The 11802-nt window shown below is 45.5% G+C and overlaps 1 protein-coding gene across 1 annotated transcript; it reads right to left on the bottom strand.

Moving 5' to 3' along the window:
* Positions 1-2230: 2230 nt before the first annotated feature.
* Positions 2231-10224, bottom strand: OTP (orthopedia homeobox). Its single transcript, XM_017655526.3, has 2 exons — positions 9817-10224; positions 2231-4204 (listed from the first exon to the last, which is right to left on the bottom strand). The coding sequence occupies exons 1-2, from the start codon at positions 10222-10224 to the stop codon at positions 3674-3676; spliced, it is 939 nt and encodes a 312-aa protein (XP_017511015.2). The 3' UTR covers positions 2231-3673.
* Between the last annotated feature and the right edge of the window lie 1578 nt (positions 10225-11802).

Genomic DNA, 11802 nt, shown 5'->3' with positions numbered 1-11802 from the left:
CTTGTGTTCTAATATTATTCATCATTATTGTCTTTATTCCCTTATTGAATGCAATTAGTTATTATCATAACTAACAACTTTGAGTCAGAATTGCTGTTGATTAGGAGTAAAAAACTAACAAGCATTATTCTGTCCTTAGGCTTTTTTCTTCCTCAAAATGCAGAAACCTTTCAGGCTTGTCATTGAGATTCTTATTCTCTGCTTTTTATCTTTGATAAACTTAACAATTTAGACCAGGTTGCCTTCGCTTACACTAATGACATATATTACATTAAAATGTGCAGGCCTTGTACAAAAATCTATTGCCATAGAAACAAATATTATTCCAGAGTCAGGTCAAGTGAAAAACTCTGTGCACTTTCATTATAATATTGATAAATTACCACTATATTATGAAATATAAATATCTTTGAAAGCATTTATCACTTCAGTTGATTTGTAACTTCTCATCAGTGTTCTGAGTTGGCTCATTTTTTTTTCAAATGAAAGATTTCCCTTGCCTTCGAGAAATACAGTTTTTAAAGATTCCATTTAGCATCCTTTATTGCATTCCTACATCATAAAGTTATGCTTTATAACAGCATAAAAAAGCTGCAAAATTAGCCTCTTTGTAAACAACCTTCCATGCTCACTGGTGAAGCAATTCGTGATTTCAACTGGTCTCTTAAATGTGACTTGAAATTACAGTATCCATGATATCAAATTTAAAAAAGAAAAAAATAAGCTCTAACCTAAGACAAGGGAAAATATGACGAAACATAAAAATAAGGAAAAGTATTCTTCAGCTACCGATATTTTAGAAATTCAGTTATTATGCTGATAAATTCTAGGGTGAGTTTTAAAATACAGAAATGTTCCATTTTGTATGAATCCCAGATTAGCATGGTTTTATCTATTTTAATATTTTAACGGTATCAAAAATACCCTTTAGAAAACGCAGAATTTAAATATTCTGTGAACCCAGTCACCAATTTTACCTCTAATTTAAAATTCCTAATGTTACATGAACATGTTTTTTTCTTTATCATACAAAATCATGTCTTTTTATCCTCACCTTTGAGGAGATTCCATTGTGTACTTTTAGTTATGTAACAATTACAGCAAATAACCCATTGGTACGAAACTGTGTTCTACGACAAGGATGTTTTTAGGGTTTGCCCTTTGTGGCAACGAAATGAGAAATCTTCCCATGGGAAGGGTGCACTCTCGATGCCTATAATGACCACTTAATTTCAAACCACAAGATTGATTTTGGTTAGTTTGCCAAAGGAAGCCTGTGACATCCATTCACCTCCAAGTTTAAAGCACACCCACAACCTTCTCACTCAGACTACCGAAGAAACAGCGATTTTCACCAGTAGTCTGGGGAAGTCTACCGAGCACGTGGCTATATTCGAGGTGAGCTCGCACCAGATAAGGACCCTGAGAAAACCAGAGCACTCCCAGAGGGAAGGCCTGAAAGGTGCCGACCTGCAGCCTGGCTGTCCTAGGCATTCTTCCCAAGGCCTCTGCCACAACGTGGGAGGTCTCGGGTGGCTGAAGCCCAGCCTAGATCTGCGGAAACAACCAGGCCTAGGCCCCAAGGGAGAAAAGAGCCCGGTGCCTTTTACTTCCACCGTACCTGGGCCGGGCGCCGCCTGGGCGCCGCTGGAGCGCACGGTTCCTGGTCCCCACGCTTCCGGCACCGTGGTCCTTCCTCCTGCCCACGGCCTCCCCAGCACACGCCCGCAGCCGTGCAAGGGTCGCTCTCCATTCCTTTGTCCGGGGAAAACCGTTCGCCCAAGATGATCGATCCTCAGGCCCTGCGTTAACCGCCCGCAGCTGAGCTCGCAGTTTCGTCTCCGCTCGGAAGCCGCTGGCCGGCCCAAAGACTCGCGAGGCCTCGAGCTCGCGTGAGGCGCCCACGGGCCCAGCTTTCTCACTTCCGGCCCACGGGCTGCGCGACGTGGGGCCGGGCCTCCTCGACAGGCTGCTGTGTTGGTGGGCGCGCCCCAAATGCGGCGATCCCACCAACTGAGAGCAAATTGGGGACCTCCAGGACGAGCTCTCTTCCTCTCCCCGCCATGAGACCCCTCCCGCCATCCAAAGTTACACCAAAACCCATCATTCTCCATATCACATACTGAAAATGATTTTATTTTATCCATTTACATTAAACTTGATATAAACTTGTCCGGAAAAGTCAAATTAATATCCTTTATATTAGCTCAAACATTTATTAAGAAAACCAAATTCCATAAATAAGCACAGACATAAGTTAAAACATATCACAAATTGACCAGTATTTAACAAGAATTCTTTATCTACACAAAACATCCTATTTCACATGTTTGTTCATTCTTCGAAAGCGTTTCTGTTCTCTGGGTTTGTATTTGACCAGCACATGCAGAAAGGGCTGATTGTGTTTCTCTGTACAAAGTTGCAGGGTTGTAGATGTCCTAGTGCACCCACCGGAGGCCAGCAGGGGCCTGGGCGGTGGCCGGGGGGCACGAGGGACGACAGGACGACCACAAAACAACCAAGGGCACAGAGCAGCTAGGAGAGAGAAACGGAAAAGGAAGCAAACAAACCCCAGTCCTGAAGGATCCAGAAAAAGATGTAGCTTTTGCTTTTACAAAAGGAAATTTTTCTTACATTTATTCTTCCTTATAAAGACTTATCAAAATGGGTAAGATACCTCTTCACATCGACTGCTTTAGTTTGCTCCAGCCCACCCTATCCACTGGCATGTTCCTCCTGAGAAGCCTTCCCTTAAATACCCTTACACAGTTGTGCTTAAAATAAGAGTAAGATAAAGTAAAAGCATTATTTTGCAAGCCAATAGAGGGCTACATGGACGTGACTGGTGGACGGGGCAAGGGTAGGGTGGTGGGAGAGGAGAGAAAGAGAGCAGTTTGGAGGAAAAAAATACAAGGATAAATCAAATAATATTAGTTGGGCCCTCAGAAGAGACGGTTGATAGCAGATGCTTGTCCTCCTTTAAGACAAAAATCCCTAACATTGTGCTGTCCCTTGAACACGTCTGTGTTTGACTTAGGTACACTGTATGTGTGTGTGCGCGTGTGTGTAGTGTCTGAGAGTGAGCGAGAGTGCAAGTGTGTGTGTTTCTGCCCACAAACCAGTCCATTGGTGTCTGATTTCAGATCCTGAGTCGACTCCCTGGTAGTAAAATGGCGGGAAGAATGATTTTTGCAGGGCGCAGGAGGAGGGGCGTGAGGTGCGGGGCCAGAAGGAACCGGAGGGGAAGCGGCGGGCTAAGGGGTCAGAGGCGTTGCGTTGGAGGTGTGGGAGGGAATGCCACCGGTCTGAGGCCGGGAGGAGGGCGCGGGCTCGAGTAGGGCAGCAGAGAGGCCCAGGGATAGAGGGAAAGGGTGGGGTGAGGCGCTGGAGGTGGGGCCAGGGAGGAGCTGGGTGAGACGGAAAGAGGGGTTTGGGGGAGGGCAGGGGACCGGGGCGAGCGAAATCAGGCGGAGGGGAGGCCTCGCGGGCTGAGACCTGGCGTGAGCCCGAGCGAGTGGAGGGAAGAGGGGAGAACACAACGAGACGTGGCAGGGACCGGGCCGGGATGGGGCAGGGTGCCGGACCGGGAGTGGGGACCCTGACGCGCGCCGGAGGGGCCTCGCGCCGGCCCTTGGGGCGGTGCCGGGGACAGAGCGGGCTGGGCGCGGCTGCATTAAGTGAAGCTCATGGAGACTGTGTGCTCTAGAGCCTTGCGGCGGAGGGAGGCGATGCTTGTACCCCGCCACACGTCGCTGCTGTCCGGGGAGCTGCAAAGCTGGGGCGACCCAGAGACGTTGCTTGGGCCGGGAAGGGAAGCGGGCACCATGCCGGGGAAAGCGGGCTGGTAGAGGTGCGACTGCAGCCCCGCGCCGTTGGAGCCCGCCAGGCTGTTGGACAGGCCCATGGAGTTGGGCGGCGGCCCGGCCGCCAGGCTGCACTGGGACAGCGACTGAGCCATGGCTTGCTGCCTGCCCAGAGCCGGCGGCAACGGCAGCTGCGACACACCCGGCATGGCGGCCGCCGCCCAGCGGGTGTCGTTGGCGTGGAAAGAGCACAGGCTGTCGCCCATTGCGGCAGCGGCGGCGGCGGCGGCTGATGGGAACTGAGGCAGGCCTGGAGTGGGCAGCAGAGTTCCCGGTGCGCGGAACACATTGGTGGTCTTCTTGCGCTTCTTCCACTTAGCGCGCCGGTTCTGAAACCAGACCTGGAGAGGGCGGGGCGGGAGACAAGGCTCTATTAGCTAGAGGGGACCAGGAGGGGCGGAGGCTTTAGCCTCAGAAACCCGCAACCTATACACGCGCCCAGCCACAGGCCGAACAATTGCCACTGGCCCGAAACTCCCCCACGCCTGGCCAGACAACCTGATTCTCCACCAACTCGAGTCAAGTGGCGCCCATTGCAACCCACCAAGCGCCAACTCCCAAGGTCCTGGGTGATGGTGCCCTGGAGCGCTTACCCACAGTGCAAACATACCACCTTGTGCTGTCCTCACCACGCCCCTGCATGCCTATACATTCTGTGCACTGCTTAGACGCACAGGTCTGCAGGCAGGCATATGTCAAGGTTGGACCCACAGGTGTACAAATGAAGATAAACATGCGTATCCATGTGGCTTAATAGCATGCCTTATAACACTGATGGGGTATGGAATTTTCAGAAACGTTGGAAATTTGAAAATTGACGAAGGGCGGTGGATGACAATAGCCAGTTTCAAAATCGAAAGACAAAGGAAAACTACTAACGCCAGGGATGACAGAACAGAGAAGCTGACATAAGTGATCCTGTGGGAAAGTGAACGCCACTGAGCTACAGTGTTGTTCAGGTCGTCTCGGTGGCTTCTGATTTACAGAGACTGGTGCTATTGCCACACACAAGTCTACACGTCTTGTTCTTAAATCCCTTTAAAGGCACCTTTTATATGAGCTGTCCAGGTGTGCTGGAACCTGATTCCAGAGCCCTCAGTCCCAGGTCTTTCAAGGCTACTCTTTTTTAGGAACTTACTGAGGATCCCAAAAACAAGGCCTCCAATTCCTTCAATGCCCCCGACCTTTCATCTATAAACTAAAAGCCAATTTTCTGACCATTATAAATTTAAAAAGGCCACGTTTAAAGATAACACTAGTTATGAACCAAATTTAAGTTTGTTTAGACAAATCAGATATCTTTAAAAAATGTGTTTGATGAAATATACTCCAAATGAAAATAAACCTCCTACTCCTTCAACAGTGACCCTGTTATTTCCGACCTTAACATACAAATTTGCCTATGGATATAAAATTCACTACCACAAGGGAATGAAAGGTTCTTCCTAAAGGATATCAAGTAAGCTGCCTGGCAAGATAACTTCCTGTCTCCCCATATTTGAATGTGATCCTTTTTTTGAAGAAAATATAATTGTCAGCATGCCAACTTGGCAGCCTTGCTGCTTAACATCTAGTCAGTTAGAGGTTTACTGTGGTAAAGTATAAATGATGTGAGATGCAGCTCAGGTACTGATTGAGTTTCCTCTTAGAATGTGGCCAATACAGTTTGACCACCATATTTGTAGCCAAAAGGTTATTCATCCGTTAATCCAAGCTATTTAGCGATGTTGATTCTACACTCTGAAGTATCACGAGAATGGACGTATTTTACCCCGTTCACCGTAAACCAGCTACGCACAGCCGTGTGTTCACATCCGTGTAAGTGGAGACCCTCTACGCTTACCAGTATGAATAGCACTGCAATCTAGAATTCTGGTCCGCCTCTGGGCCGTGGCTTTTCTACCATGCCTGCGCCATCGCCCACCAGTTTATTTTTTCTTAGTTTCTACCCCATCCTTCACGTTTCTGCCTATCCCAGCATTCGGATTGGGTAAAGTTCCCGGGTCCCTTCCCTGCTAAAGCCTCTAGAGCTGGTGGCGCCGCGGATTAATGAGGCAATAGGGCCCTTGATGGAGGCTGGAATCAATGAGGCCCGGCGCAGATTGAGCTGTTAGTCGCCCAGGCGGAGAGTAACCCGCAAGGCCAAGGAAAGCACAAGACCTACTGCCACAGGTCGCTTTGCATTACCCATCCAAGGCTGGATGGGGAAAGGGTCACCAGACGGACGTCTAGCCTGGGACGGTGTCTGTGTCCAAACCGTCCCCTCACCTCACACTCCGCACTCGGATACATTTTGAAAGATACCTAAAAAGACCGGTTCCTAACACCCCACAAGTGTCAGTGAATCCCTAAATGTTTTAATGTGTGGGACTGGCAGCGGAAAAAGAGAAGCAGGAAGGGGGAGGAGGCGGGGATTGCCCCGTAGAAGCCCGCCAGAAAGGTTTCGCAATCTCAGAGGTAGGCGGAAAAAAAATAGCTGTTAAAAGAACTAAATATTATAGGAATAATAGAAAAATTGTGCCCAATTATTTTGAGGGTTAGCAGTCAGACGATGGCCACAACATCTTTTTATGTTTCATGGCTTACTGGTGTTGGGAAAAAAATTTGCATGGGGTCTGAGCACCTCCGTTTCAAGCTATGATGCATATGTTTTCAAAATGTGAATATTTCCACTTGAAAACCAGAGCATGACGGATTAAAATGCAGGCAAAACCTAAGGGAGATTTTGAGAATGCACAGATGACAACTCCAGAAAATATATTAACCAAAGCCACAGGCCAACTTTGTACTCGGTTTGAAATGCAGCTCTTCTCAGAAAATGCTTAATACAACAGTGAGAATCTAATGGAGGTTGGAATTTAAAAATCCACTTTCATGATATCTGCTGTTACAGTAATATAGACATACTGTAAATGTATTTTAAAATATATAGCCCGTTTAATTCCCCACCTATAAATGGCTCAGAAATCAAGAAAGAAGGAAAATGAGAGAATATTACTTTTTTCCCTCTCAAAGCAAATGCTTTATGAAGATCTCATTGGAATCAAGCAAATGATTAATGTGAAGATTTCAGAGGAAATCTGGGGAGCTGTATTAAAGCCTAGATCTCAGGTTCATTTCGATCAGCCAGCCGTGAACTCTGGGCCGAATTCATTACACTTTAATAGTGCTGGGAGAGGAAGAAAATGCAATTTCTCATTCCATTAGAAAACTAGAAAATACTCTCAGCTTGTCCCCCTATTAAGATGTGGCAGGTGACAGGGCCATTCTGGGGGACACGGTCAATGGAATTACAGCACATTATTTTTGTTCATATAAAATATTGAAAGGCAAGCTTGACTGTGCAGAAGTTATTTCACTGATTTGGTTTTTATGTAAATAAAATATTGAAAGTTAATTAATCCGTGCTAGAGACTAATGATTATGCTTATTATATTGCATTTGATCGCGTAATTTGCATGATTCTCGCATTGCTGCTTAATAAGCCATTCCAGGTTATAAATAATTCTGAAATTGGTTTCTAATAATGGCATGCTATAAAAGGAATGGTTTTATTACACTAGTCAGAAAAGGGGAGCAATATCAGAAATGGAATTGGCCTCCATGTGAGTAGAGTGCTTTAATAAATACTTAAAAGTATGATATATACCAGATATAGATAAAAATAAATATGTTGGATCATTTGGAATCAAAAAAGCATCTTTAAAAACATGCAATTGCAATAAATTAAATGTTTAGCTCTTTGTTAATCAGTGCAGTGCCCACATACTGAAAAGAATGTCTGGCAATCTGTTAACTATAAAGAAAACTATGAAGTACTCATCATATAAGAACATAAACCAATTACTATTTAATTTGAATTTGGTCAAGGAGCAATGGTACAGTGAATTGAGAAGTAAATACATTTTCCATAAATTATTTTTGCATTACATTACATAATGTTAATCATTTTGAAATGTTAATTAAGAAGGTTATGTTGATCTGATTACTTTTTAAACTATGGAACATTATTTTTTAAAATATTGAAATTGCCATTCTATTAAATTGTTCCTATCAGCAGCCTTCAAGCTATTATCTTTGGTTGAACATTATTCTAGGACAATTAAAGTACTTCGTCTCTTTCTTCTTGATTATTCTTTTGTGTACTTTTTGAAAGTAACTGTTTCTATTACCTAGTTTGTATTTTATTTCATTTACAACTTTTTCTATTAAAAGAATCACTGCCATTAACCTTTGGAAGACCTAATAAAGTTTAATAGACCTCATTTTCTTTTTTCATAAAGTCAGTTGTCCAATTATATTTTATTTGTGATTCTAAGTTCTATTTTAATTTATACTAATTACCATTGTGTCTAGGTTAAGCAACAGCATTTTATTCTTTAAAGCAAAAATTATTACATATAATTTTGTTTATAGTATTTCTTTCAAGGGACAAAAAAAGCAACTTTATGAAATTTGAACCTACAAGATTTGAACAAGCCAGTGTTACCATTAGCAGTAATGGAAGAGTTGAAATTACATATTTCTGTTAAAGTTTGAACTCAACTTCAGACATAAAAAGAAATTGGAGGTAAAAAAAAATCTAAATAGCATTAAAAATATATATCTGTACAATGCAATTAATACTCTTTAGGTGCTTAATTTCAATGACCCGTGATTCAGGGATTCCATAGTTCATGAACAAGACCACCCAGGCTTATATTGGGTAAAAATGTTAATCTATGTTATATCCTGAATACTTTATTAGACCACTTTAAGTCCTCAAAGACATTTATTTGCTAACACTATTTTTCCAGGTTAGAAAATCCTTAAAATGTTGAATAGAACCAACACTGTGGTTATGGAGACCCTGTCTCCTCTTAGATCAACTCTAAAGTAACTGAGATCTTTAAATTTAATTTGTGAAGCACCTAGCGCTGAGGATGACACCCTGGATAACAGACAGAAAATACCACGTCCAAGATAGGAAAGGAAGATTTTTCAGCACTCTGGATAGCTCAAGACTAAGTGTACATCTTGGAATTTCACCTCTAGCACCTGTCCATAAAATATTTGATGTTTTCATTCTTTTAAAAAGCAGGGGTAAGGGATCTGAGATTCATTAGGCTTACACCTTTATTCACAAATTTTCAGAGAAGTTATAGGTGCGGTTTTCTGTTACATGTAATTTACAACTTAGGAGGTAGTTGGACAGAACAAGGGGTCAGTAGTGACTTTGTCTACTACTTGTCAATCTTTCCTGCCGTAAGCCTCCTTTCTTAAAATTGGACATTTACAACAGAAAACCTTCATTTCCCCCCACCCCCTAGTTCCCTTTGGGAAAAAAACAGAGCTCATAAGCTGTGGGGGATCACGCCAGCCATCTCCAGTAGTCCACCTAAATTCAAACCATTTACAAACGTCAAAGCTAGGGGTATTTTTTCCTGAAAGCCGCGGGCGAGTGATATTCAGGAAAATTAAGCTACACCGTGAAACACAGGTATAGCTCCCTGATTGTCTCCCTTTTTATGTTTCCATGTAATTGTTATATTCCCCCATTTATCAGGAAGCTTAGCACAAAGTCATTAGGGGGCAATGAAGTACTTGTCAATAATGCAAGCTGGAGTGGGGGTGCATGCTCGGCTTTGCAGCCCGAGAGACATGGAGGCTGGGAGACGCAGAGGTTGCCTCCTCAGAAGGATAGAGGCGACCTAGCAGTCAGATAACTCTGGCTTCACTTATGCGTTGTTTCTGAGGGGATGTGGCTATACTGGCGGGAAATGGGAGCCCTGCCTGCCCATTGAGGGGTGGTGGCTGGGGCCAGTCTCCCGGCAGGGGGGCTAACTCCCCAGGGAAAGCTTAGGCAGCCGAAGCGCAGCCCAGGATCAGGGCGGGGAAAGAAAAGACCCCCCTCTGCCTTTGCCCAAATGCTGCTCCCCCTCCTTTACTGCCCCGGCGCTCTTGCCCGGTGTACCTGCACTCGGGACTCTGTCAGCCCGATACGCAGCGCCAGTTCCTCGCGCATGAAGATGTCGGGGTAGTGAGTCTTAGCGAAGCTCCTCTCCAACTCGTTGAGCTGCGCCGGGGTGAAGCGCGTCCGGTGGCGCTTCTGCTTCTGTTGGCCCTGCTGCTGGCCGGCTTGGCTGGGGTTCGGGCCGCCTTGAGGCCCCGGCTGCTTGTCCGGGTCCTTTGCGCTCACCGCCAGCGAGGCCGGCGTAGAGCCCACTGTGGTGATGTCCTCCCCGGGCAGCAGAGTGGCTCCCTCGACTGGGTCGGAGTTGGGCGCTATGTCTCCCGGATGGCCCCCAGGATCGGAGCCTCCCACGCCCAGCCTACACTTCACCGCCTCCCGGTGGCCCAGAAGCTCGGCGGCATCTTTCATACCTGAGAAAGCAAGGGAATCGCGGTCACTACTTTACTGGCGATGCCAGGAGAGATTGTTCTCTCCGCACGGTCCTCTGCTCCCTCCTCGCCAATTTCGCCCTGCGGAGGAAACTGCCGGGGTGCTCAGCTGGGTTCCCAGGATTTGGACAGCCAGCCTGGAATCCCATCTCCCGGCTCTCACCCCTCTCCGCAGCCGGCTCCTGTAGTAAACAGTATACGCTTTCGTCTCTCCCACAATGAAACCCCTCCCAGTCCCGACAACGAAACCTTGGACTGCCTTGGAGTCCCTTTCATGAACTGCACCCTGGCGCCCCAGGAACCCGAAAGTATATCCCTCGACAGTGTGGGGGAGTGCGGGGGGAGAAAAGAAAGAAAAAAAGAAAATTAAATGTTTTCTTGGTTGCTGCCCCACCTGCATTTAGGAAGCCTGACGAACTCTCCCTTCGGCCCTCAGCAGATTCCCTCTCACTTTCAGAGACGAGTAAGTCTCCAAGCCTTCCACCCCCCGAAATCAACCCAAATCAGCTCCGCCTCCCCCTCAAATCAGAGAAAGTGTTTGGAAAATGGAGTCACATCCATCACCAAAGATTCCCAAACCGGAAACCCAGAGCCCAGCAAACCAGACAGCAGTAAGGAAACTCACGTAAAGTTTATAGACATAACAGTGAATCAAACTTTAGAGAATCCGACTTTTCTTTCCTGAAAAATAAAAGGTGCGTTTCTCCCAGCCATTGGCAATGCCTAGTCCCTTGTAGGGGGAAATGCCTGTGAGGATGAATTTGGCTTTTCTCCATTCTCAGTGAGCACACAGCAAATCTGCTTCGATTGCAGCGGCTTCTTTTTCATGCCAGAGTTTAACAAATTCAGCCATACTTAGAAAAGGAGAAAGAGGAAGGTAGTGAAGAAAGAGAAAGAAGAAAAAAATATAAGAAACAAATCCCAAATCAAAGCAAACAGGAGAGAAAAAGAGAGAAAAACACCTCCAAACAAATATATCACGGGTGGATCGTTTTAAAAAAAAGGTAATAGTAAGGGGAAGAGGGAAGAGAAAAAATAAAAACAAAAAGTAACATTTTCCAGCTCCTTTTTTGAACCTACATATCCATGGATTTTTTTTAAAAAGACGATGTTAAATCAAATTAAACTTTAATGCAGCACAATTACTTTTAAAGAAATTAGCCCATTTAGGGCGCATTAAGGTAAAATAAAGAGCAAATTGACAATTTCCTGCCCCAGCTTCTCCTGGTTGCCCCGGCCAGAGAGACGCGCACTCACCTAACCTGGCATCCAGGAGGTCGGCGTGAGACAGCATAGCGCACCGCTCCAGGGCGAAAGCTGTTCCCCCCCAAATTTTAGCGACTTTAAGTTATTTAAAATAGATATAAGCTATAAGCTATACGATATAGATATATATAGATCACCTAAATGAAAGAAAATTCGGTTTGTGGTTAAAAAGGGGGCTTCTTGCATTATAATGTCCTTTAGAGAGATGGGGAGGTGCTTAACAGTTGAATGAACCCGTGAGCAGCTCGGCAAGGGGACCAATCAGGAGGGCAGCCTGCAAATGTCAGCGCCC

Source organism: Manis javanica, chromosome 1, assembly GCF_040802235.1.
Source record: "Manis javanica isolate MJ-LG chromosome 1, MJ_LKY, whole genome shotgun sequence".
In the NCBI taxonomy this organism is placed as follows: domain Eukaryota; kingdom Metazoa; phylum Chordata; class Mammalia; order Pholidota; family Manidae; genus Manis; species Manis javanica.
The sequence above is the reverse complement of the archived record's forward strand: the minus strand, read 5'-3'. Positions and strand labels throughout refer to the sequence as shown.

Excerpts from the sequence above, each read along its gene's own strand:
- OTP (XM_017655526.3), bottom strand. The coding sequence starts at position 10,224 with ATGAAAGATGCCGCCGAGCTTCTGGGCCACCGGGAGGCGGTGAAGTGT. Across the intron at positions 4,205-9,816 it reads TGACAGAGTCCCGAGTGCAG|GTCTGGTTTCAGAACCGGCG; the intron begins GTACACCGGGCA and ends CGCCCTCTCCAG.